We start from the raw sequence: 27,768 nt of genomic DNA, 5'->3' as shown, positions 1-27,768 counted from the left end.
CGAGCCTACAAGACGAGCTAAATAACTTCTATGCTCGCCTCAAGGCAAGTAACACTGAAACATGCATGACAGCATCGGCTGTTCCAGACGACTGTGTGATCACGCTCTCCGCAGCCGATGTGAGTAAGACCTTCAAACAGGTCAACATTCACAAGGCTGCAGGGCCAGACTGATTACCAGGACGTGTACTCCGAGCGTGCACTGACCAACTGGCAAGTGTCTTTTTCAACCTCTCCCTGTCTGAGTCTGTAATACCAACATGTTTCAAGTAGAGGTCGACCGATTAGGATTTTTCAACGCCGATACCGATTATTGGAGGACCAAAAGGCCTATACCGATTAATCGGACGATTTTTGTATTATTTTGGTTTTTTTAATTATTCTTTTTTTTATTTTTTGTCATTTTTATTATTCTTTTTTATTTTAATTTTATTTTTTACTTTTTTTATTTATTTATTTGTAATAATGACAATTACAACAATACTGAATGAACACTTATTTTAACTTAATATAATACATCAATAAAATCAATTTAGCCTCAAATAATAATGAAACATGTTCAATTTGGTTTAAATAATGCAAAAACAAAGTGTTGGAGAAGAAAGTAAAAGTGCCACATGTGCCATGTAAGAAAGCTAACGTTTAAGTGCCTTGCTCAGAACATGGGAACATATGAAAGCTGGTGGTTCCTTTTAACATGCGTCTTCAATATTCCCAGGTAAGAAGTTTTTTTTGTAGTTATTATAGGACTAGTTCTCTCTATACGATTTGTATTTCATATACCTTTGACTATTGGATGTTCTTATAGGCACTTTAGTATTGCCAGTATAGCTTCCGTCCCTCTCCTCGCCCCTATCTGGGCTCGAACCAGGAACACATCGACAACAGCCACCCTCGAAGCAGCGTTACCCATGCAGAGCAAGGGGAACAACTACTCCAAGTCTCAGAGCGAGTGACGTTTGAAACGCTATTAGTGTGCACCCGCTAACTAGCTAGCCATTTCACATCGGTTACACCAGCCTAATCTTGGGAGTTGACAGGCTTGAAGTCATAAACAGCGCAATGCATTGCGAAGAGCTGCTGGCAAAACGCACGAAAGTGCTGATTGAATGAATGCTTACGAACCTGCTGGTGCCTACCATCGCTCAGTCAGACTACTCTATCAAATCATAGACTTAATTATAATATAATAAACACACAGAAATACGAGCTTTAGGTCATTAATATGGTCGAATCAGGAAACTATCTTCTCGAAAACAAAACGTTTTTTTTTCTGTCAGTGAAATACGGAACCGGTCCGTATTTTATCTAACGGGTGGCATCCCTAAGTCTAAATATTCCTGTTACATTGCACAACCTTCAATGGTATGTCATAATTACGTAAAATTCTGGCAAATTAGTTCGCAACAAGCCAGGCAATGAACGCAAGAGCAGTGACACAATTTCATGTTAGCAGGCAATATTAACTAAATATGCAGGTTTAAAAATATATACTTGTGTATTGATTTTAAAGAAAGGCATTGATGTTCATGGTTAGGTACATTGGTGCAACGACAGTTCTTTTTTCGCAAATGCGCTTGTTAAATCATCACCCGTTTGTCGAAGTAGGCTGTGATTCGATGAGAAATTAACAGGCACCGCATCGATTATATGCAACACAGGACACGTTAGATAAACTAGTAATATCGTCAACCATGTGTAGTTAACTAGTGATTATGTTAAGATTGCTAGTTTTTTTATAAGATAAGTTTAATGCTAGCTAGCAACTTAACCTTGGCTTCTTGCTGCCCTCGCGTAACAGGTAGTCAGCCTGCCATGCAGGCTGGAGTGCAATGTAAGGCAGGTGGTTAGAATGTTGGACTAGTAACCAGAAGGTTGCGTGTACATAATTTTTATTTATTTTTTTAAATAAAAAGAATCGGCAAATCGGTGGCCAAAAATACCGATTACCGATTGTTATGAAAACTTGAAATTTCGATTAATTGGTCGACCTCTACTTTCAAGCAGACCACCATAATCCCTGTGCCCAAGAACACTAAGGTAACCTGCCTAAATGACTACTGACCCGTAGCACTCACGTCTGTAGCCATGAAATGCTTTGAAAGGCTGGTCATGGCTCACATCAACACCATTATTCCAGAAAACCTAGACCCACTCCAATTTGAATACCGCACCAACAGATCCACAGATGATGCAATCTCTATTGCACTCCACACTGCCCTTTCACACCTGGACAAAAGGATCACCTATGTGAGAATGCTATTCATTGACTACAGCTCAGCGTTCAACACCATAGTGCCCTCAAAGCTCATCACTAAGTTAAGGACCTTGGGAGTGAACACCTCCCTCTGCAACTGGATCCTGGACTTCCTGACGGGCCGCCCCCAGGTGGTAATGGTAGTGTAATGAAACAGCAAGCAGGGAGCAGGTTTCGAACCCTCGACCTTCAAGCCCGAAGTCCGGCGCGCTATCGACTGTGCCGCAAAAGCATGCTCAAGCGGCAGAGTCGATTTCCGCGCTTATAAACCCAGGGTCGTTACACTACTCCCTCCTTTCAAAGAGCGCGTCCTCGCGCTAGCTTGCGACTCAACGTCTTACAGGAACGCGCTCACCGGCCAAGCACACGCACTGTCGTGGATGCAAGGTCCGATCACTTCCGACACCAATGTAATGAAACAGCAAGCAGGGAGCAGGTTTCGAACCCTCGACCTTCAAGCCCGAAGTCCGGCGCACTATCGACTGTGCCGCAAAAGCATGCTCAAGCGGCAGAGTCGATTTCCGCGCTTATAAACCCAGGGTCGTTACAGTAGGTAAGAACACATTCGCCACGCTGATCCTCAACAATGGGGCCCCTCAGGGATGCATGCTCAGCCCCCTCCTGTACTCCCTGTTCACTCATGACTGCACGGCCAGGCACAACTCCAACACCACCATCAAGTTTGCTGATGACACAACAGTGGTAGGCCTGATCACCGACAACGATGAAACAGCCTATAGGGAGGAGGTCAGAGACCTGACCGTGTGGTGCAAGCACAACAACCTCTCCCTCAACGTGATCAAGACAAAGGCGATGATTGTGGACTACAGGAAAAGGAGAACTGAACATGCCCCCATTCTCATCTATGAGGCTTTAGTGGAGCAGGTTGAGAGCTTTAAGTTCCTTTGCCTCCACATCACCAACAAACTAGCATGGTCCAAACACACCAAGACAGTCGTGAAGAGGGCACAACTAAACCTATTCCCCCCTCAGGAGACTGAAAAGATTTGACATGGGTCCTCAGATACTCAAAAGGTTTTACAGCTGCACCATCGAGAGCATCCTGACGGGTTGCATCACTGCCTGGTATGGCAACTGCTCGGCCTCCGACCGCAAGGCACTACAGAGGGTAGTGCGTACGGCCCAATACATTGTATTGTATTTATTATGGATCCCCATTAGCTGCTGCCAAAGCAGCAGCTACTCTTCCTGGGGTCCAGCAAAATTAAGGCAGTTTATACAATTCTATAATATTACAATACATTCACAGATTTCACAACACACTGTGTGCCCTCAGGCCCCTACTCCACCACTACCACATATCTACAGTACTAAATCCATGTGTATTTATAGTGCGTATTTTATTATATGTATGTATGCATGTGTCTGTGCCAAAGTTTGTGTTGCTTCACAGTCCCCGCTGTTCCATAAGGTTTTTATTTATTTTTATTTATTTTTATTCAAAAAATCTAATTTCACTGCTTGCGTCAGTTACTTGATGTGGAATAGAGTTCCATGTAGTCATGGCTCTATGTAGTCCTGTGTGCCTCCCATAGTCTGTTTTGGACTTGGACTGTGAAGAGACCTCTTGTGGCATGTCTTGTGGGGTATGCATGGGTGTCCGAGCTGTGTGCCAGTAGTTTAGACAGACAGCTCGGTGCATTCAACATGTCAATACCTCTCATAAATAAAAGTAGTGATGAAGTCAATCTCTCCTCCACATTCAGCTAGGAGAGATTGACATGCATATTATTAATATTAGCTCTTGGTATACATCCAAGGGCCAGCCGTGCTGCCCTGTTCTGAGCCAATTGCAATTTTCCTAAGTCCTTTTTTGTGTCACCTGACCACACAACTGAACAGTAGTCAAGGTGCAACAAAACTAGGGCCTGTAGGACCTGCCTTGTTGATAGTGTTGTTAAGAAGGCAGAGCATCGCTTTATTATAGACGGACTTCTCCCCATCTTAGCTACTACTGCATCAATATGTTTTGACCATGACAGTTTACAATCTAGTGTTACTCCAAGCAGTTTAGTCATCTTAACTTGCTCAATTTCCATATTATTTATTACAAGATTTAGTTGAAGTTTAGGGTTTAGTGAGTGTTTGGTTCCAAATACAATGATTTTTGTTTTAGAAATATTTAGGGCTAACTTATTCCTTGGCACGCACTCTGAAACTAACTGCAGCTCTTTGTTGAGTGTTGCAGTCATTTCAATCGCTGTTGTAGCTGACTTGTATAGTGTTAAGTCATCCGCATACATAGAAACTCTGGCTTTACTCAGTCAGTGGCAGTTAGTAAAAAGTGAAAAAAGCACGGGGCCTAAACAGCTACCCTGGGGAATTCCTGATTTTAACTGGATTATATTTGTTAGGCTTCCATTAAAGAACACTCTCTCTCTGTGTTCTGTTAGACAAGTAACTCTTTATCCACATTATAACGGGGGTGTAAAGCCATGACACATTAGTTTTTCCAGCAGCAGACTATGATCAATAATGTCAAAAGCTGCACTGACGTCTAACAAGACAGCCCCCACAGTCATTTTATCTTCAAATTCTCTCAGCCAATCATCAGTAATTTGTGTAAGTGCTGTGCTTGTTGAGTGTCCTTCGCAATAAGAATGCTGAAATTCTGTTGTCAATTTGTTTACTGTAAAATAGCATTGTATCTGGTCAAACACCATTTTTTTCCCAGAAGTTAACTACGGGTTGGTAACAGGCTGATTGGTCAGCTATTTGAGCCAGTAAAGGGGCCTTTACTATTCTTGGGTAGCGGCATGACTTTAGCTTCTCTCCAGGCCTGGGGGCACACACTCTCTAGTAGGCTTAAATTGAAAATGTGGAAAATAGGAGTGGCGATATCGTCTGCTATTATCCTCAGTAATTTTCCATCTAGATTGTCAGACCCCAGTGGCTTGTCATTGTTGATAGACAACAATAATCTTTTCACCTCTTCCACACTGACTTTACGGAATTCAAAAGTACAATTCTTGTCTTTCATAATTTGATATACTTGAATGTGTAGTGTCAGTGTTTGTTGCTGGCATGTCATCCCTAAGTTTGCTTATCTTGCCAATGAAAAAGTCATTAAAGTAGTTTGCAATATCAGTGGGCTTTGTGGTGATGAATGAGCCATCTGATTCAATGAATAAAGGCGCCGAGTTGGCTTTTTTACCCAAAATTTCATTTAAGGTGCCCCAAAGCTTTTTACTGTCATTTCTTTATATAATTTCTTTGTTTCATAGTTTAGTTTATTTTTATTTAGTTTAGTCACATGATTTCTTAATTTGCAGTACGTTTGCCAATCAGTTGGGCTGCCAGACTTAATTGCCATACCTTTTGCCTCATGCCTTTCAACCATACCATTTTTCAATTCCTCATCAATCCAAGGGGATTTAACAGTTTTTAGTAATTTTCTTAATGGGTGCGTGCTTATTAGTAACTTGAATAAGTAGTTTCATAAATGCGTCAAGTGCAGCGTCTGGTTGCTCCTCATTACACACCACAGACCAGCAAATATTCTTTACATCATCAACATATGAATCACTACAAAACTTATTGTATGACCTCTTATACACTATTTTAGGCCCAGCCTTTGAAACTTTGGTTTTCCTAGGTATGGCTATTATATTGTGATCACTACATCCTATGGATTTGGATGCTGCTTTAAAGCAAATTTCTGTAGCATTAGTAAAGATGTGATCAATACTTGATGATTTAATTCCTGTGCTGTTTGTAAGTAACCTGGTAGGTTGACTGACAATCTGATCCAGCTTCCAGGCATTGGTAACAGTTTGAAGTTTTTTCCTGAGTGGGCAGCTTGATGATAGCCAGTCAATATTTAAATCACCCAGAAAATATACTTCTCTGTTGATATCACATACATTATCAAGCATTTCACACATATTATCCAAATACTGACTGTTAGCACTTGGTGGCCTATAGCAGCTTCCCACAAGAATGGGCTTTAGGTGAGGCAGATGAACCTGTAGCCGAATTACTTCAACAGTATTTAACATTAGATCGTCTCTAAGCTTTACAGGAATGTGGTTCTGAATATAGATCGCAACACCACCTCCTTTGGCATTTCTGTATTTTCGATAGATGTTATAACCATGTATTGCTACCACTGTATCATCAAAGGTATTATCTAAGTGAGTTTCGGAGATAGTCAGAATAGGAATGTCATCTGTTACAAGCAAGTTATTGACTTCATGGACCTTGTTTCTTAGGCTACATGTTAATATGGGCAATTTTTTAGCACTTTTCTGGGTTACTTGATTGTTTTTGATGCTTTACTGGGAAGCTTATCAGAGGTAGACTTACTCATGTTATTTTCATTGGAGCTGATAGTGCAGGGTGAGCTGCATAAAGTGGTCTTCCTACTATTGCACACCGCCTTAGTGCTAACAGTGTAACTCTGGTTTATAGGCTCATGATTACTGCTTACAATAGCTGTAGGATAAACCGATGTATTCGGTGCAATTAGGGGTACATAAATTAAATTACTTACATTGTGTTCCCCAATGCCCCTAAGATCATGTACATTTGATGCAGCATTATGACAACTCATTGTCACAATGGTAGGGATTAACTGAGCTGGTCTTGGATCATTTACCAGTCATTGTTTCAACGCAGCCTTGAAATGCGTGGACAGAGTCCAGGAGCCAAGATGATTTGGATGGACTCCGTCATTCCTGTAGAGTATCTTCTGTTTTCAGAAGGTGTCAAAGTTATCAATAAAAGTAACTTCAGCAGAGCTACAGTAATCTTTTAGCCAGATGTGTAATGCCAGCAGTCTGCTGAATCTTTCACACTCGCGGCCCAACGATGGTACTGGACCTGAAGTTATTGGCAGTTTTTTTTCGTCTTTTAATTCTAAAATCAGTTCTTTAAAATCAATTTTCAAATGTTCCGAGCTAGCCCTCCTGATGTCGTTTGACTCCACATGGACTACGACAGTGTCCTCTCCCGGCATCTGTTGTAGAACAGTCGGAAGCAGCCTTATAATGTCCTGTACTCGTGCTCCTGGGTAGCACAGGGTTTTTGCCTTGGGGACCGAGATGTTTCTCACCATAGAGCTGCCTATGGTGACAGCTGGGGATGTTGAATGGGCCGGTCTCTCAGGCAGCCTCACGGTCTGGTAAGGCTGGGAGTTCCGAGGATATGAACCCGAGGTTGAAGCCACCGGAGAGGGAGTCAGAGCCGAGGACGAAGATGCAGGTACCTCCGGATCCGATCTTGATTGGGAAGCCACCACGGATGAAGGCGCTGGAACCTCTGGATCCAGGGCGACAAAGCTGTTTCTGGTCTGTGTTAGTTCTGGGCTCAACATCTCCATGGAGACCCCCGTTGCCAGAGGATGCCTTCTTCGACTTCCACGGCGAGTGACGCACCTCCATGGCTGGTTGGTTGGGTCGAGATCAGCTCCGTTCTCCAGGGAATGGGGAGACCCCTTCGGGGATGGAACCCTGCCTAGCAACGGCCTGTCGGCTGTGGAGAGCCGACACGGCGGCAAAACTTCCACCAGACCAGAGCGTTGTCCGGATACTGGGGTGGAAGAAAAATAAAAAGTAGGTGGGCGTGGGTTCCCCAGTAGTTTGTGTAGGTTTGCTACTTGCTTGCTAAGAGTAGCTACTTCGCTCCTGTAGTCCTCCGTAAGCAAGCAGTTGCTACATTGAAAGTCAACGAGGTCCACATTGTCCCGGAACAAAGCAAAGTAAACGCAGCTCCTGCAACGTTGGAAACGTTCAATAGCGGCCTCCATTTGAGACCGCCGAGCCAGCTAGGCTTGCTGGGCTTTCGTGTCTCTCCCCCTATATGGAATCTGGCAGGATCCCGGGACAGATAGCAGCGCTCACAACAATTTAGCCCAACTGAGCCGCAGGAATCAAAATAAAATTAAAGTATATAAAAACATGGTCCACTTTTAAACCAATGTCTTTAGTTCAGGCTTCAGCGTTCGACAGAATTCGGCGTTCAACAACAACAAACATACGTCGTGCTCTGATGACGTATGTTGTGACTGGGTTGAGATCTGGTTTCACCGGGTCCATACTTCCTGCCATCCAGGACCTCTATACCAGGCGTAGTCAAAGGAAGGCCCTAAAAATTGTCAGACTCCAGTCACCCAGTCATAGACTGTTCTCTCTGCTACCGCATGGCAAGTGGTACTGGTGCACCAAGTCTAGGTCCAAGAGGCTCTTAAATAGCTTCAACCCCCAAGCCATAAGACTTCTGAACAGCTAATCAAATGGCTACCCAGACTACTTGCATTTCCCCCCTCTGGAACACTGCTGCTACTCTCTGTTATTATCTGTGCACAGTCACTTTAATAGCTCTAGCTACTTGTATATATTACCTCGACACCGGTGCTCCTGCACATTGACATTGACTCTGTACCAGTAGCCCCTGTATATAGCCCCGCTATTGTTATTTACTGCTGCTCTTTAATGATTTGTTATTCTTATCTCTTACTTTTTTTGTGTGTATTTTCTTAACTGCACTGTTGGTTAAGGGCTTGTAAGTGAGCATTTCACTGTAAGGTACAATACCTGTTGTATTCGGTGCATGTGACAAATAACATATTTTTATTCGATTTTTTTTAATTTGACTGCACAGTCGATGACGTGGCACACAGCCTTTGGTTGATGCATGTTATAACGCAAACTGTTTGGAGTGGGATAGTTTGGTGTTAAAGGGATAGTTTGGATGTTAGAGAGTGTTTGTTAAAGGGATAGTATGGTATTGAAGGGATAGTTTGGTGGCAAAAAGGTAGTTTGCTACAGTCAGTTAGAATGTGGATTGTGGATGGGATTGTGTTTATATCAGGCTAACTGGCAAGGAAGCTAGCTGGTGACATGCTAGCTGGTTAACTGGTTAGCTGGCCACGCCTATGTTTTGAAAGACCCGCCAGCAGGTTAGTGACAGGAAAAAGTTGAGTGTGTCTGAGAGAGTTGCTGGCTATTTTACATCTCTCTCTGTCTCTCTGTGTCTGTGTGTCTCTGTCACTGTGTGTATGACAGGAGATCTGCTAACAATCACAGACAGCGCTGCAGCTAACAATACTCAATGAAGACACATACACACGCATGCATGCATAGAATACATTTATAAAACCATAACAGTTCTTGGAGTTTAAATATTTACTAGTTGAACAGTTAAGGGCCTCCTGCTACCATGCTGAGCTTTTTGGATTCAACTTTTGTTCTCTAGTTAGGCTAGGTAACAGTTATTGTTCTCTTTCTCTCTCTCACACACACACACACACACACACACACACACACACACACACACACACACACACACACACACACACACACACACACACACACACACAAACTTATCTAGTTATATCATTTGTTTTCTCAGGGGTGGAGCAGCTCTGGGCTCCCAGCAGGCTTTGCAATGTGCATTATTTATGGTGTTGCCTTGGTGATTGGCTTGGTGGGTGGGGCAAGACAGCTGGAGGGCAGAGCCCCTCATACCTGTAAGTATATGTGTGTGTCTGGTCCAGCTCTGTGTTTAATAGTTATCATATGAGGAGTGAGTAGTTCAATGGTGAGGTCACTGACCAGCCCTTTCCCTGTAGTTTACTCTGGATAAGCACAGAGAGGGGGAGAAAGAGAGAGAGTTCATGTGTGGGGTACTTAGACTAGTCAAAGTGGTTCCTCATAGCTCTCTTTTAATTCTCTCTCACACTCATACACACACACACTTCCCTTTTATTCTCAGAGAAAAATAATTAGGACGAGGAAGGGAGAGGGAGAGACAGAAGGAGAAAGGGTAGATGGCGTAAGATGGTGCCGACAGATATGGCAGCTCTGCTCATAGCTCCTAAGCAACTTTGCAGTATTTTGTTTTTTTTGTGTGTTATTACACAGACGGAAATAACTTTTGGATATCAGAGTGGCGTTAACTCACCAGCATTGCGACCAGGAATACGACTTTCCCGAATTAGATCCTTTGTTCGTAACCCCCAGGGCAATTGAACTTAGTCCAGAAGCTGCTCCAAAACACCTCCGGCAGAGGAGAGGTATTCGGAGTGGACTCAGGAGACGGGCACTCCATCCACCGCTTCCGAGTATATTACTCGCTAATGTTAAGTCTCTGGACAATAAAGTAGACAAGCTCAGGGCGAGGATCTCCTTCCAGAGAGACATCAGGGATTGTAACATACTCTGTTTCACTGAAGCATGGCTCTGTCGGGATATACTGTCCCCGTCCATACAGCCATCTGGGTTCTCAGTACATCGTGCAGACAGGAATAAAGAACTCTCTGGGAAGAAGAATGGTGATAAACTACTCATGGTGTGATTGTGATAACATACAGAAATTCAAGTCCTTTTGTTCACCCAATCTAGAATACCTCACAATCAAATGCCGACCGTATTACCTCCAAAGATAATTCTCTTTGGTTATAGTCACAGCTATGTATATTCCCCCACAAGCCGATATGACAACGGCCCTCAAAGAACTACATTGGACTTTATGCAAACTGGAAGCCACATATCCTGTGGCCACATTTATTGTAGCTGGGGATTTTAACAAAGCAGATTTTAGGAAAACGCTACCGAAGTTCTACCAACACGTTGACTGTAATACTCACGCTGGTAAATCATTGGACCACTGCTACTCAACTTCGAAATACCTACAAGGCCCTCCCCCGCCCTCCCTTCGGCAAATCTGATCATGGCTCCATTTTGCTCCTCCCTTCCTAGAGGCAGACACTCAAACAGGAAATACCCGTGCTAAGGTCTATTCAACACTGGTCTGTCCAATCGGAATCCATGCTTCAAGATTGTTTTGATCACGCAGACTAGGATATGTTCCGGGTAGCCTATGAGAATAACATTGACGACTACACGGATATGGTGACTGAGTTCATTAGGAAATGTATAGGAGATGTTGTACTCACTGTGACTATTAAATCCTACCCAAACCAGAAACCGTGGATAGATGGCAGCATTCGCGCAAAACTGAAAGCACGAACCACCGCATTTAACCATGGCAAGGTGACTGGGAATATGGTCCATACAAACAATGTAGTTATTCCCTCCATAAGGCAATCAAACAGGCAAAACGTCAGTACAGAGACTAAGTAAAGTCGCAATTTTCAACGGCTCAGACACGAGACGTATGGGTCTACAGACAATTACGGACTACAAAGGGAAAACCAGCCACGTTGCGGACACCGTCTTGCCTCCGGACAAGCTAAACACCTTTGCCCACTTTGAGAATAACACAGTGCCATCGATGCAGCCCGCTACCAAGGACTGTGGGCTCTCCTTCTCTGTGGCCGACGTGAGTAAGACATTTAAGCGTGTTAACCATCGCAAGGCTGACGGCACAGACGACATCCCTAGCTGCGTCCTCAGCATGCGCAGACCAGCTGGCTGGAGTGTTTACGGACACATTCAGTCTCTCCCTATCCCAGTCTGCTGTCCCCACTTGCATCAAGATGTCCACCATTGTTCCTGTACCCAAGAAAGCAAAGGTAACATAACTAAATGACTATCGCCCTGTAGCACTCACTTCTTTCATCATGAAGTGCTTTGAGAGGCTAGTTAAGGAACATATCACCTCTACCTTACGGCAAAGACACTCTTCAATTTGCTTACCGCCCCAATAGATCCACAGACAATGCAATCACACTGCCCTATTCCACCTGGACAAGAGGAATACCTACAGTTGAAGTCGGAAGTTTACATACACTTAGGTTGGAGTCATTAAAACTCGTTTTTCAACCACTCCACAAATTTCTTTTAACAAACTATAGTTTTGGCAAGTCGGTTAGGATATCTACTTTGTGCATGACACAAGTAGTTTTTCCAACAATTGTTTACAGTCAGATTATTTCACTTATAATTCACTGTATCACAATTCCAGTGGGTCAGAAGTTTACATACACTGAGTTGACTGTGCCTTTAAACAGCTTGGAAAATTCCATAAAATGATGTCATGGCATTAGAAGCTTCTGATAGGCTAATTGACATCATTTGAGTCAATTGGAGGTGTACCTGTGGATTTATTTCAAGGCCTACCTTCAAACTCAGTGCCTCTTTGCTTGACATCATGGGAAAATCAAAAGAAATCAGAAAAAAATGTGTAGACCTCCACAAGTCTGGTTCATCATTCCAAACGCCTGAAGGTACCACGTTCATCTGTACAAACAATAGTATGCAAGTATAAACACCATGGGACCACATAGCCGTCATACCGCTCAGGAAGGAGACGCGTTCTGTCTCTTAGAGATGAACGTACTTTGGTGCGATAAATGCAAATCCACCCCAGAACAACAGCAAAGGACCTTGTGAAGATGCTGGAGGAAACGGGTACAAAAGTATCTATATCCACAGTAAAACGAGTCCTATATCGAAATAACCTGAAAGGCCACTCAGCAAGGAAGAAGCCACTGCTCCAAAACCACCATTAAAAAAGCCAGATTACGGTGTGCAACTGCACATGGGGACAAAGATCGTACTTTTTGGAGAAATGTCCTCTGGTCTGATGAAACAAAAATAGAACTGTTTGGCCATAATGACCATTGTTATGTTTGGAGGAAAAAGGGGGAAGAACACCATCCCAACCCTGAAGCACGGGGGTATCATGTTGTGGAAGGCTACCTGAAACGTTTGACCCAAGTTAAACAATGTAAAGGCAATGCTACCAAATACTAATTAAGTGTGTGTGAACTTCTGACCCACTGGGAATGTGATGAAAGAAATAAAAGCTGAAATAACTCATTCTCTCTACTATTATTCTGACATTTCACATTCTTAAAATAAGGTGGTGATCGTAACTGACCTAAGACATGGAATTATTACTAGGATTAAATGTCAGGAATTGTGAAAAACTGAGTTTAAATGTATTTGGCCAAGGTGTATGTAAACTTCCGACTTCAACTGTATGTAAGAATGCTGTTCATTGACTATAGCTTAGCATTCAACACCATAGTACCCTCCAAATTCATAAATTAAACTCGGGGCCCTGGGTCTGAACCCTGCCCTGTGCAACTGGGTCCTGGATTTCCTGACTGGCCGCCCCCAGGTTGGAAACACCACCTCTACTTTGATGATCCTCAACACAGGGGCCCCACAAGGGTGCGTGCTCAGCCCGCTCCTGTACTTCCTGTTCACCCATGAGTGTGTGGCCACGCATGCCTCCAACTCAATCATCAAGTTTGCAGACGACACAACAGTAGTAGGCCTGATTACCAACAATGACGAGACAGCCTAAAGGGAGGAGATGAGAGCCCTGGGAGATTGGTGCGGAAAATAACCTCTCACTCAACGTCAGCAAAAATAGATGATCGTGGAGCACGCACCTATCCACATCGACGTGACCGCAGTGGAGAAGGTGGAAAGCATCAAGTTGATCAGCGTACACATCACTGACGATCTGAAATGGTCCACCCACACAGACCGTGTGGTGAAGAAGGAGCAACAGCGCCTCTTCAACCTCAGGAGGCTGAAGAAATGTGGCTTGTCATCTAAAACCCTCAAACTTTTACAGATGCACAATTGAGATTATCCTGTCGATCTATCACAGCCTGGTACGGCAACTGCACCGCCATGCAACCGCAGGGCTTTTCAGAGGATGGTACGGTCTGCCCAACGCATCACCAGGGGCAAACTACCTGCCCTCCTAGACACCTACAGCACCCGATGTCACAGGAAGGCCAAAAAGATCATCAAGGACATCAACCACTCGAGCCACGGCCTGCTCACCCCGCTATCACCCAGAAGGTGAGGTCAGTACAGGTGCATCAAAGCTGGGACCGAGAAACTGAAAGAAGCTGTTTATCTCAAGTCCATCAGACTGTTAAATAGCCATCACTAGCCGGCTTCCTCCCAGTTACGCAACCCTGCACCTTAGAGGCTGCTGCCCTATATACATAGACTTGGAATCACTGGCCACTTTAATAATGGAACACTAGTCACTTTTAATAATGTTTACATACTGCTTTACTCATCACATGTGTATTTACTGTATTCTATTTTAAAGTATTTTAGTCCATGCCATTGCTCGATCTAATATTTATCTATTTCTTAATTCCATTATTTTACTTTTAGATTTGTGTATATTGATGTGAATTGTTTTAGATACTATAGCACTGTTGGAGCTAGGAACACAAGCATTTCGCTACACCTGCAATAACATCTGCTAAATATGTGTATGTGACCAATACAATGTGATTTGATTTAAAAAAGAGGGATCCGCTTCAAACAGGTTCTTGTGAATAATGGAGCGCCGAGTATTCCTCAGGACTTCTCATTCTCTCTGCTTCGCTCCCTTGCTTTCTACTCCTATATCCATCTCACCCCCTTCCCTCCTCACACACACACACACACACACACACACACACACACACACACATTCAGAGGCAAAGGAGAACTCGTCAGTGTGAGCGTCTCTCTAGGCACGGTTAAACGAATGGACAGCAGATGAAAAGAGCAGTGCAAAGGGAGACGGAAAGAAAGAGAAAGAAGATGGATCTTTTTCTTCTTTGTGATTTAAACAATCGACTGGTGGAACTCATGATGATGTCATGGTGATGGAGTGTCAAGGAGGAGAGGAGAAGGGGGAGCCGCAGTAGAATGTTGGGTGCACCCCACCCTAAGAATCTGCTGGCGACTAGATTCCTGTGATATCATCTCTAGGCACCCAGGGAGACCCGGAGAGAGAGAGAGAGACACACACACACACAGTGCATTGATGACCGGTAGGGAAGGCTAGTAATACATTTGATCACATGCACTAGGATACGCCCTATGAGCACACTACGAATCTTGACTGTTGTCATCATCAGTTCCTCAACACACACACACACACAGCCAGGGTGTATGTTAAAGTGCATCTAAAAGCCTCCTCAGGTTGACATTTTTAAGACTCCAATGCACACTGATTTATCAACACTGGCTGGTGCGTGTGTGTTTCTCTTAAGCTGACATTAAGCTCACTTAGAGTTATTAGGAGGACAGGCCACTCACAGTGCCGGGCTAGAAAGCATCATGGGATTGAATGCACTTTGTCGTCCAGTGAAAGAAAGAACAAAATCAATAAATATATTTGACAATCACCTCTTCGTTTCTTTTTTCTCTGCTTCCATCCATCCCTCACCCTCTTTCCACCCACTTAGTTATTGAAGGAATAATCAATAACTGTTAGGACAATATGTGTTAGTCCGGTTTGGTCACGGTGATGTAGTTGGTCGTCATGGTGATGTAGTTGGTCGTCATGATGATCTAGTTGGTCGATCATGATGATGGTGATTTAGTTGGTCGTCATGGTGATGTACACTGAACAAAAATATAAAAACAAAACGTGTTGGTCCCATATTTTATGAACTGAAATAGAAGATCCCAGAAATATTCCAGATGCACAACAAGATTATTTCTCTCATATTTTGTTGACAAATTTGTTTACATCCTTGTTAGTGAGGATTTCCCCTTTGTCAAGATAATTCATCCACCTGACAGGTGTAGCATATCAAGAAGCAGCTGGGGACAATATAAGGTCACTCTAAGATATGTAGTTTTGTCACACAACACAATGTCACAGATGTCTCGAGCGTGCAATTGGCATGCTAACTGCAGGAATATCCACCAGCGCTGTTGCCAGAGAATTGATTGTTCATATCTCTACCATAAGCCGCCTCCAACATCGTTTTAGAGAAATTGTCAGTACATCCATCAGGCCTCACAACCGCACACGCGTGTATGGCGTCGTGTGGGCGAGCGATTTGCTGATGTCAACTTTGTGAACCCCACCTCCACCACGGGACATTCTGTTATGGTATGGGCAGGCATAAGCTACGGACAACGAACACAGTTGCATTTTATCGATGGCAATTTGAATGCACAGAAATACAGGGACGAGATCCTGAGGCCCATTTTGTTAGGCCCATTTATTTTTATGTATCTGTGACCAACAGATGCAGATCTGTATTCCCAGTCATGTGAAATCCATAGATTAGGGCCTAATGAATTTATTTAAATTGACTGATTTCCCGTAACTGTAAAATCTTTGAAATTGTTGCATTTTATATTTTGTTCAGTATAGTTGGTCAGTCGTGGTGATGTAGTTGGTCGGTCGTGGCGATGTAGTCGGTCGGTCGTGGTGATTGTAGTCGGTCGGTCACGGTGATTGTAGTCGGTCACGGTGATTGTAGTCGGTCGGTCGTGGTGATGTAGTCGGTCGGTCACGGTGATTGTAGTCGGTCGGTCGTGGCGATGTAGTTGGTCGGTCACGGTGATTGTAGTCGGTCACGGTGATTGTAGTCGGTCGGTCGTGGCGATGTAGTCGGTCGGTCGTGGTGATTGTAGTCGGTCGGTCGTGGTGATTGTAGTCGGTCGGTCACGGTGATTGTAGTCGGTCGGTCACGGTGATTGTAGTCGGTCGGTCGTGGCGATGTAGTCGGTCGGTCACGGTGATTGTAGTCGGTCACGGTGATTGTAGTCGGTCGGTCGTGGCGATGTAGTCGATCAGTCGTGGTGATTGTTGTCGGTCGGTCACGGTGATTGTAGTCGGTCACGGTGATTGTAGTCGGTCGGTCGTGGCGATGTAGTCGGTCGGTCGTGGTGATTGTAGTCGGTCGGTCATGGTGATTGTAGTCGGTCGGTCATGGTTATGTAGTCTATCACGGTGATTGTAGTTGGTCGGTCGGTCACGGTGATTGTAGTCGGTCGGTCACGGTGATTGTAGTCGGTCGGTCACGGTGATTGTAGTCGGTCGGTCACGGTGATTGTAGTCGGTCGGTCACCGTGATTGTAGTCGGTCGGTCATGGTTATGTAGTCGGTCACGGTGATTGTAGTTGGTCGGTCGGTCGGTCACGGTGATCGTAGTCGGTCGGTCACGGTGATTGTAGTCGGTCGGTCACGGTGATGTAGTCGGTCGGTCACGGTGATGTAGTCGGTCAGTCGTGGTTGTGATTTTTCTCTGTTTGGCTTCATTTCATGCTCTTAGGCATGAGAGAACACTGCAGTATCATCGAAGCTGGTACACACACACAGGAGGTATGTCTTCTGTGCCTGTAGTGAGACAAGGTGACTGTGTGTGTGTGTGTGTGTGTGTGTGTGTGTGTGCGAGAGAGAGGGGCAGGGAAAGAGAAAGAGGGAGAATGAGCTTTCTGGTTTTGGTATGTGTGAATTGGTTAATTTAATTGTGTGTGTGAATAGAGTGAGAGTATTCCTGTCACTGTCCATCCATCAACACCGTAACCCCAGGCAACCGGGGGGCAGAACAGTGTGCTATGGCAGCATCACAACCTTCCCTTTTCTCTTTACCTTCTCACTCACCTCTCTCTCACTGTTTCTGTCTCTCTCACTGTCTCTCTCTCTCATACTATCTCACTGTCTCTCTGCATGTCCAGTTCAGGCTTGGTTGTTCCTCACTCATGTGAAGAAGTACCCTCCCATCCTCCTCTGCCCCCCCCCCCAGCCAGCAGGTGCTATGCTATGCGGCCCCCTCTCTCTCTAATTGTGTGTTTGGCCGTGTCCTCTCTGCCATCTGCTTGGGCCTGTTGTGGGACTCCTGGGAGTGGGACAAACAATGGCAAGTTTTCTTTATGAAACTACCTATTATCAAATAATAAGCATTCTGTCCTCATACATATTATTCATGCAGTCATTTATAGTGATCATTTATCATTTATTTGTAAACCCCCTTTCTAATACAAAAATACAAGAAACAAAGTGCTTCACATCATAAAAATAAAAGAAAGTATTCAGACCCCTTGACTTTTCCCACAATCGTTGTTTTTTTCCCCCTCATCAATCTACACACAATGCCCCATAATGACAAAGCGAAAAATGTTTTTTATACATTTTTGCTAATTTATATCCCATTTACATACGTATTTTAACTCTTTACTCAGTACTTTGTTGAAGCACCTTTGGCAGCGATTACATCCTTGAGTCTTCTTGGGTATGACGCTACAATCTTGACACACCTGTATTTGTGGAGTTTCTCCTATTCTTCTCTGCAGATCCTCTCAAGCTCTATCAGGTTGGATGGGGAACGTCGCTGCACAGCTATTTTCAGGTCTCTCCAGAGATGTTTGATCAGGTTCAAGTCCGGGCTCTGGCTGGGCCAATCAAGGACATACAGAGACTTGTCCCGAAGCCACTCCTGCGTTGTCTTGGCTGTGTGCTTAGGGTCATTGTCCTATTGGAAGGTGAACCTTTGTCCCAGTCTGAGGTCCTGAGCGCTCTGGAGCAGGTTTTCATCAAGGATCTCTCTGTACTTTGCTCCGTTCATCTTTCCCTCGATCCTAACTAGTCTCCCAGTCCCTGTCGCTGAAAAACATCCCCACAGCATGATGCTGCCACCACCATGATTCACCGTAGGGATGGTATAGGCCAAGTGATGAGCGGTGCCTGGTTTCCTCCAGATGATTTGGACAATTTTGTGTTCTACTTTGTTTGAGAATTTAAATAAACCAAGAACAACATGTATCCGAGAACTGTCTGCTCTCATCTACTTGAAAGACTGAAACCGTGTGTGTGTGTGTGTGTGTGTGTGTGTGTGTGTGTGTGTGTGTAAAATATACATTTGAAGTCTGTCTCTCTCTCTGTCCTAGGGGCTGGCTTGTGTGTGTGTGTGTGTGTGTGTGTGTGTGTGTGTGTGGTGTGACAAAAATACAATTGTATCTCTTTTTTTTCTCCCCTATCTTTCTTGCTTCCTTAATTTCTCTTTCTGTTCTTTATTTTCCTGTTTTCATCTCACACATACAAACACACACAAAATGATGAGGGAACTGTTGTGTAGGCTCGATCTCTCTCTACTGATTAGCTCCAACAGGAGGGGGTCTCAGTCTCCTCAACTCTCCAGGGATGGTGAGGTCTTCTGGGCTTGGTGTATAGAGGCTACTCCTCTCCTCCCTTGCTGGCTGTGGAGGTTTAGCTAATTCCGCTGATCAGCAGGGAGGAACGCCAACAGGCTAACCCTCTGTAGCTCTCTGTCAGACAACAAAAATGTGTGTGTGTGTTTTGCATGTTCTGAAATTGGTCACAAAAATGTAAAAAATCAAACGGGTGAGACAGGGTTGTAATCCAACCCTGTTTGATATCTATAGCATCAGCTCAGTCAGTGGAAAGCACCAGGGATGCACCTCAAACGGCACCCCATTCCCTACATAGTGTACTAGTTTTGACCAGAGTCCTAATGCCCCTGGTCAAAGTTGTGCACTATACAGGGATTAGGGTGCCGTTTGGGATGTAGCTCAGGTTGTTCCTTTATTAGTCACTTCCCCAGAGCTCGTCTGCTCTGTGTGTGTGTGTGTGTGTGTGTGTGTGTGTGTGTGTGTGTGTGTGTGTGTGTGTGTGTGTGTGTGTGTGGAGATGACAGGGTTGTATGTGTAAACTGACAGTGGAGTCTGAAATGTGAGACCTTCCTTGTGTCGGCTCGCCAGAGTAGGATTTGGGTGGGTGTTGGCTGGGGGGGGGGGTGAGACGGGGGAGGATGTGTTTGATGTCTGAAGAAGGGAGGGAGGTTGGAAAGAAGGGAGGAGGTGACAAAGGTGCACTAGAATTACCGAACCCTATGAAGAGTGTGTGTTTGATCCACCTTGTGACCAGCTGCTCTCTTCGTCACCAGAGCTGTGTAATTGAAGAGGTATGTGATTGTAGAGTGTGTGTGTGTGTGTGTGTGTGTGTGTGTGTGTGTGTGTGTGTGTGTGTGTGCGCATTTGTTTTATACATCTGTTTAGTGTTTGTGTGACAATTCTTCTGTAGTTCCACACTTTCATGACATGTGTGAGCCACAAACCCCACCTCCTACCCCATGACTCATTCTGACATCACAGGCTGTGAACTCATGATGACTAAAAGGCAGCAGAGAAGACCTCAAGTCCAAACATATCAGCACGGAACCTCCTATACACACACACCTACCCTCTCTCACACACTCACACACTGCATGGTATTTGGACTTAGACTAGCTGTTGTAGTTAGAGGAACACTGAGGCCTGAGGAGACAGAAGCTGAAGCCAAGATCAGTTCCAGCCTGACAGACAGACTGAGGTAAGGCCAGACAGAACCTAGCCACTGCTAATGTAACACAGCCATCACTGTGTCTGCTTAGAAGTACACTATTTATTTTTATTTAACCTTTATTTAATTAGGCAAGTCAGTTAAGAACAAATTCTTATTCACAATGACGGCCTACCGGAGAACAGTGGGTTAACTGCCTTGCTCAGGGAAGAACGTCATATTTTTACACTGTCAGCTCGGGGATTCGAACCAGCAAACTTTCGGGTTACTGGCCCAACGCTTTAACCACTAGGCTACCTGCCGCCCCACTAGCTTCCTTCACTGTCAAAATCTAATTTGATTGGTCACATACACATACAGTTGAAGTTGGAAGTTTACACACACCTTAGCCAAATACATTTAAACTCAGTTTTTCACAATTCCTGACATTTAATCCTAGTAAAAATTCCCTATCTTAGGTCAGTTACGATCAGTACTTTATTTTAAGAATGTGAAATGTCAGAATAATAGTAGAGAGAATGATTTATTTCAGCTTTTATTTATTTCATCACATTCCCAGTGGGTCAGAAGTTTACATACACTCAATTAGTATTTGGTAGCATTGCCTTAAATTGTTTAACTTGGGTCAAACATTTCGGATAGCCTTCCACAAGCTTCCACAATAAGTTGGGTGAATTTTGGCCCATTCCTCCTGACAGAGCTGGTGTAACGGAGTCAGGTTTGTAGGCCTCCTTGCTCGCACATGCTTTAACAGTTCTGTCCACAAATTCTCTATAGGATTGAGGTCAGGGCTTTGTGATGGCCACTCCAATACCTTGACTTTGTTGTCCTTAAGCCATTTTGCCACAACTTTGGAAGTATGCTTGGGGTCATTATCCATTTGGAAGACCCATTTGCGACCAAGCTTTAACTTCCTGACTGATGACTTGAGATGTTGCTTCAATATATCCACAATTTTCATCCCTCATGATGCCATCTATTTTGTGGAGTGCACCAGTCCCTCCTGCAGCAAAACACCCCCACAACATGATGCTGCCACCCTGTGCTTCACGGTTGGGATGGTGTTCTTCAGCTTGCAAGCCTCCCCCTTTTTCCTCCAAACATAACGATGGTCATTATGGCCAAGCAGTTCTATTTTTGTTTCATCAGACCAGAGGACTTTTCTCCAAATAGTATGATCTTTGTCCCCATATGCAGTTGCAAACCGTAGTCTGGCTTTCTTATGGCGGTTTTGGAGCAATGGCTTCTTCCTTGCTGCGTGGCCTTTCAGGTTATGTCGATATAGGACTTGTTTTACTGTGGATATAGATACTTTTGTACCTGTTTCCTCTAGAGGTCGACTGATTATGATTTTTCAACACCGATATCGATTATTGGAGGACCAAAAAAAGCTGATACCGATTAATCGGCCGATATTTTTTATTTTTTGTAATAATGACAATTACACTTATTTTAACTTAATATAATACATCAATAAAATCAATTTAGTCTCAAATAAATAATGAAACATGTTCAATTTGGTTTAAATAATGCAAAAACAAAGTGTTGGAGAAGAAAGTAAAAGTGCAATATGTGCCATGTAAGAAAGCTAACATTTAAGTTCCTTGCTCAGAACATGAGAACATATGAAAGCTGGTGGTTCCTTTTAACATGAGTCTTCAATATTCCCAGGTAAGAAGTTTTAGGTTGTAGTTATTATAGGAATTATAGGACTATTTCTCTCTATACGATTTGTATTTCATATACCTTTGACTATTGGATGTTCTTATAGGCACTTTAGTATTGCCAGTGTAACAGTATAGCTTCCGTCCCTCTCCTCGCTCCTACCTGGGCTCGAACCAGGAACACATCGACAACAGCCACCCTCGAAGCAGCGTTACCCATGCAGAGCAAGGGAAACAACTACTCCAAGTCTCAGAGCGAGTGACGTTTGAAACGCTATTAGCGCGCACCCCGCTAACTAGCTAGCCATTTCACATCGGTTACACCAGCCTAATCTTGGGAGTTAATAGGCTTGAAGTCGTAAACAGCGCAATGCTTGAAGCACAGCGAAGAGCTGCTGGCAAAACGCACGAAAGTGCTGTTTGAATGAATGCTTACGAACCTGCTGATCAGACTGCTCTATCAAATCATAGACTTAATTATAATATAATAAACACACAGAAATACGAGCCTTAGGTCATTAATATGGTTGAATCCGGAAACTATCATCTCGAAAACAAAATGATTTTCCTTTCAGTGAAATACGGAACCGTTGCTTATTTTATCTAACGGGTGGCGTCCCTAAGTCTAAATATTGCTGTTACATTGCACAACCTTCAATGGTATGACATTATTACGTAAAATTCTGGCAAATTAGTTCGCAACGAGCCAGGCGGGCCAAACTGTTGCATATACCCTGACTCTGCGTGCAATGAACGCAAGAGAAGTGACACAATTTCACCTGGTTAATATTGCCTGCTAACCTGGATGTCGTGTAGCGAAATATTCAGGTTTAAAAATATATACTTCTGTGTATTGATTTTAAGAAAGGCATTGATGTTTATGGTTAGGTACAGTCGTGCAACGATTGTGCTTTTTTCGCAAATGCGCTTTTGTTAAATCATCCCCCGTTTGGCGAAGTCGGCTGTCTTTGTTAGGAAGAAATAATCTTCACAGTTCGGAACGAGCCAGGCAGCCCAAACTGCTGTATATACCCTGACTCTGTTGCAAGAGAAGTGACACATTTTCCCTAGTTAAAATAAATTCATGTTAGCAGGCAATATTAAAAAATATATACTTGTGTATTGATTTTAAGAAAGGCATTGATGTTTATGGTTAGGTACACGATGGAGCAACGTGTACCTAAGCGATTATATGCAACGCAGGACAGGCTAGATAAACTAGCAATGTCATCAACCATGTGTATTTAACTAGTGATTATGATTGATTGATTGTTTTTTATAAGATAAGTTTAATGCTAACTAGCAACTTACCTTGGCTTCTTACTGCATTCGCGTAACAGGCAGGCTCCTCGTGGAGTGCAATGTAAAGCAGGTGGTTAGAGCGTTGGACTAGTTAACCATAAGGTTGCAAGATTGAATCCCCGAGCTGACAAGGTAAAAATCTGTCGTTCTGCCCCCAAGTCAGTTAACCCACCGTTCCTAGGCCGTCATTGACAATAAGAATGTGTTCTTAACTGACTTGCCTAGTTAAATAAAGGTGTTAATGAATTAATGAATTAAAAAAAACGCCAAATCGGCATCCAAAAATACAGATTTCCGATTGTTATGAAAACTTGAAATCGGCCCTAATTAACCGGCCATTCCGATTAATCGGTTGACTTTGTTGTTCTGGGACTGATTTGCACTTTTCGCACCAAAGTACATTAATCTCTAGGAGACAGAACGCGTCTCCTTCCTGAGCGGTATGACGGCTGCGTGGTCCCATGGTGTTTATACTTGCATACTATTGTTTGTACAGATGAACATGGTACCTTCAGGCATTTGGAAATTGCTCCCAAGGATGAACCAGACTTGTGGAGGTCTACAATATTTATTTCTGCGGTCTTGGCTGATTTCTTTAGTTTTTTCCATGATGTCAAGCAAAGAGGAACTGAGTTTGAAGGTAGGCATTTAAATACATCCACTGGTACAGCTCCAATTGACTCAAATGATGTCAATTAGCCTATCAGAAGCTTCTTAAGCCATGACATCATTTTATGGAATGTTCCAAGCTGTTTAAAGGCACAGTCAACTCAGCTTATGTAAACTTCTGACCCACTGGAATCGTGATACAATGAATTATAAGTGACATAATCTGTCTGTAAACAATTGATGGAAAAGTTACTTGTGTCATGAACAAAGTAGATGTCCTAACCGACTTGCCAAAACTATAGTTTGTTAACAAGACATTTGTGGAGTGGTTGAAAAACGAGTTTTAATGACTCCAACCTAAGTGTATGTAAACATTCCGACTTCAACTGTATTTAGCAGATGTAGCGAAATGCTTGTAGGCAGGCCCAGTCTCCTTACTTGGCTCCTACAAGTGGTTCGCAAACGAGAGACCGCCCGCTTGACAACGGCTTAGGCAGCAACACCACCGAAAAGCTAGCAATTCAGCGACATGAAGGGAGACATTTCAAGCTGTGACACTAACCCTGAGATATGATGAGGTCAGTGCGTCAGATGTTTAGTCATCAGTTGATGTAAATGTACAATTTTTTACCCTGTGGACTTTATGATTCATTCCGGCATTGAGATGACATGAACTCTGTTTGCCTCCTGTACAGTGGATTAAAGTGAGCTGAAATAAATCAATCTCTGCTTTTTTTGTTTAGTGCTCCAACTTTCTACTTTGAATTAGTCCTTTTTCGACGTTTTTCTTGTTCAGCTCTTCTCAGGACATGAACTCTGTAGAACTGTGTGTGTGTCTGACCTAGATAGTTGTTCCTGTTGGTAGACTGTCCACCAGGGCATTCCCTATAGCAGGTTAGCTTACATCCCCTGTGTGAATGACTCCGTGTGTGTTTGTCAGTGTGTGTGAGAATCTGTGTGTGTGCCGTTTAGATTTTTGTGGTACAACTAGTTATGAGCTTGTTCCTTTCTCTCAGTCCAATGGCTCTGAGAATAAGTGTGTGAGTAGAGGCAGCAGGCTAATGTGTGTGTCTTTCTCTTCCTGGATTGTGACTCAGTGGTTGGTGTTTGCAGCGTGTAGACACACACACTCCGTATCCGGGAAACTGGCCTGTAAATTATTTGTGTGTTTGCAGATGAAACAGAGTGCCAGCTAGTCAACTATAGACTGGTAGTCCTCCTAGTTGTGTCCTGTTAGCTGATAGGCTAGTCTATTAATGCTCTCTCATTAGCTGATAGGCTAGTCGATTAATGCTCTCTCAGCTGATGGGCTAGTGGAATAATGTCTGTCAGCTAATTGGCTAGAGTACTAATATTCTGTCAGCTGACAGGTAAGTGGACTGGTGTTGTCCTGTTAGCTGATAGGATAAATGTTCTGTCAGTTGATTGACTAACGTCATGTTAGTTGATAGCCTGGTAATGTTCTGTGACCTCATGTTTATTGGTTGTTCCAGCAGCAGCCGGCGTGTGATTGGTGAAGATGTCTGACAATGGGGATGTCGAGGACAAGCCCCCAGCCCCGCCCATGAGGAACACCAGCACTCTGATTGGCTCCTGCAGCAAAGATCCTGCCCCCCATGGCTCCAAGCCCCTTCCCCCCAACCCAGAGGACAGGAAGAAGAAAGATCGCTCCATCATGTCCATCCTGACAGGAGGAGGAGACAAGAGTGAGTTGTGTGTGTGACACGTGAACATGCGACTATGTGTTCAACTGTGCATGCGTGTGCAACTGTATAACCAAGGGAGGTAACCGGGGGGAATATGACAGACATCCAAATCCCCCAGGATCCCTTGCGGTAGCTTGCATGGTTAGTCTTCCCATGAGCCTCAGGGGGGATGGTCTCTCAAGAGACTCTGCTGCTGCCTCTATCAATATGCTCCCTCTCTCTCTTTCTCTCATGTTATCTCTTTCTCTCTCCTCTCTCTCACCCCCTTCTCTCTCTCAGCCAACAAGAAGAAGGAGCGTCCGGAGATCTCTCTGCCTTCTGATTTTGAACACACCATCCACGTGGGCTTCGATGCGGTCACTGGAGAGTTCACAGTGAGTTTGTCTATGTGCTCTACATCTATGCTCTACTAGGGTCTGTCTATGTACTCTAGATCTAGGGTCTGTATCTGGAAGGGTCTATTTTCTCTAGATCTATGGTCTGTATCTAGTAGGGTGTGTAACTATGATTCAGCTGATCAACCAAGGCCTGAGTAGGAGGATCTGTTTTCTGGACAGTAGGCTGGTAACTGAGTTAGAGCAGGAATGACTTTAGATTTGGACTGAAGAAAACAGGCTAACTAGATACAGCACAATACCTCCACTTACTCCTAATCTCTATCTGGCTGCATCCCAAATGGCGCGCTAATACCTATATAGTGCACTACTTTTGACTAGAGTCCTATGGGCCCTTGTCAATACGTGTGCTCTGTATAGGGAATATGGAGCCATTTCAGACGCATCCTCTCTCAATCCCTCTTTCTCCCTCAATCCCTCTTTCGCCCTCCATCCCTCTTTCGCCCTCCATCCCTCTTTCGCCCTCCATCCCTCTTTCGCCCTCCATCCCTCTTTCGCCCTCCATCCCTCTTTCTCCCTCCATCTCTCTTTCTCCCTCAATGCCTCTTTCTCCCTCAATCCCTCTTTCTCCCTCAATGCCTATTTCTCCCTCCCTGTCTGTCTGTAATAGGGGGAATGGAGCAAGTGAGTAGAGGGAGAGCAAGGCAGAGGAGGAAAGAGCAAGGCAGAGAGGGGGATGATACTGTAGGATGGAGATATGACCCAGTTCTCTGACCACTGCAGACATCTCTCTCTTGTTACTGTGTGCGTGTGCGTGTGTGTGTGTGTGTGTGTGCGTGTGTGCGTGTGTGCGTGTGTGCGTGTGTGCGTGTGTGCGTGTGTGCGTGTGTGCGTGCGTGCGTGCGTGTAGGGCATGCCGGAGCAATGGGCTCGGTTGCTCCAGACCTCTAACATCACTAAGCTGGAACAGAAGAAGAATCCTCAGGCTGTCCTTGACGTTCTCAAGTTCTACGACTCCAAGGAGACCAACAACAGCCAGAAGTACATGAGTTTTACAGGTACACACACACAGACACGCATGCTCACACACACTAGCACGTATACATACACACATAAACACAAATGCACACACATTTACATGTAAACACACACACATTCACAACTCACTATCAGAACTTGATCTCTTCATATTGTCTTTCTTCTCCTTCCTGTTTTCCTTCTCCTCCACAGACAAGAGTTCAGACAACTACAGCTGTTCCAACACTTCTGTAAGTCTCCTGACACATCTCTGCTTTAGTCCCAAATGGTACCCTTTTCCATATATAGTGCACAACTTTTGATCGGGGCCCATAGCCACAATTCTGACCAGAGAGCCCTATGAGCCACGGTCAAAAGTAGTGCACTATATAGGGAATAGGGTGCATTTTGAGACGTACATCTTTGTTTACTCAACTATCAATGTGTGTTTAGGGCATCTGCCATAGATGAAGAATGGCGAATAGGAGAGGAGGGATAGAGAAAAACAGGGGATAAACAGAGAGAATGAGAGGATATGAGATGGTGGAAGAGAAAGCAGAGGAAGAAATGGAGAGGAGAGGTGTGACGATTGACAGACTGTTCCCTGGCTCTATTTCTCTCTCCCTCTCTCTTTACTTCTCCTTCTCTCCCTGTTTCTGCACTGTCTGTGAGTCAGCATATTTTACTCCTTTCATTCACGCTCTCTATCTGTCTGGCTGTCCTGCTGTCACAGTCAGTCAGGAGGAGAGAGGGAGAAGGGGAGGGAGAAAGTTAGGGAGAAGAAAGGGGGAGAAGGAGAGGGATTATTAATAATAGGAAAAGAAAGCAAACTAACTGAAAGTGATGTCACGTCCTCCTCAGAGCTCCAAGGCTGTGTCAGAGACG

General features: G+C 44.1%; 1 protein-coding gene across 7 annotated transcripts in view; it reads left to right on the top strand.

Moving 5' to 3' along the window:
- The window catches only part of pak3 (Serine/threonine-protein kinase PAK 3), a 44,576-nt gene that overhangs the window by 7,982 nt on the left and 8,826 nt on the right, over positions 1-27,768 (top strand). Inside the window, exons 2-7 of one of the 7 annotated variants that reach the window (XM_014162610.2) lie at positions 9,628-9,745; positions 25,322-25,531; positions 25,811-25,905; positions 26,777-26,924; positions 27,097-27,134; positions 27,745-27,768. The exon at positions 27,745-27,768 is cut by the window's right edge and continues 90 nt beyond it. In XM_014162610.2, coding sequence (XP_014018085.1) covers positions 25,345-25,531; positions 25,811-25,905; positions 26,777-26,924; positions 27,097-27,134; positions 27,745-27,768 — 492 coding nt within the window. In that variant the 5' untranslated portion in view covers positions 9,628-9,745; positions 25,322-25,344. Of the gene's footprint in view, positions 1-9,627; positions 9,746-19,753; positions 19,874-20,102; positions 20,281-25,318; positions 25,532-25,810; positions 25,906-26,776; positions 26,925-27,096; positions 27,135-27,744 lie in introns of those variants that run through there. The other 6 variants (XM_014162609.2, XM_045702935.1, XM_014162613.2 and 3 more) reach the window with 6 other exon arrangements.

This window comes from Salmo salar, chromosome ssa20, assembly GCF_905237065.1.
Source record: "Salmo salar chromosome ssa20, Ssal_v3.1, whole genome shotgun sequence".
NCBI lineage: Eukaryota > Metazoa > Chordata > Actinopteri > Salmoniformes > Salmonidae > Salmo > Salmo salar.
This window is presented reverse-complemented; position numbering and strand designations above follow the sequence as displayed.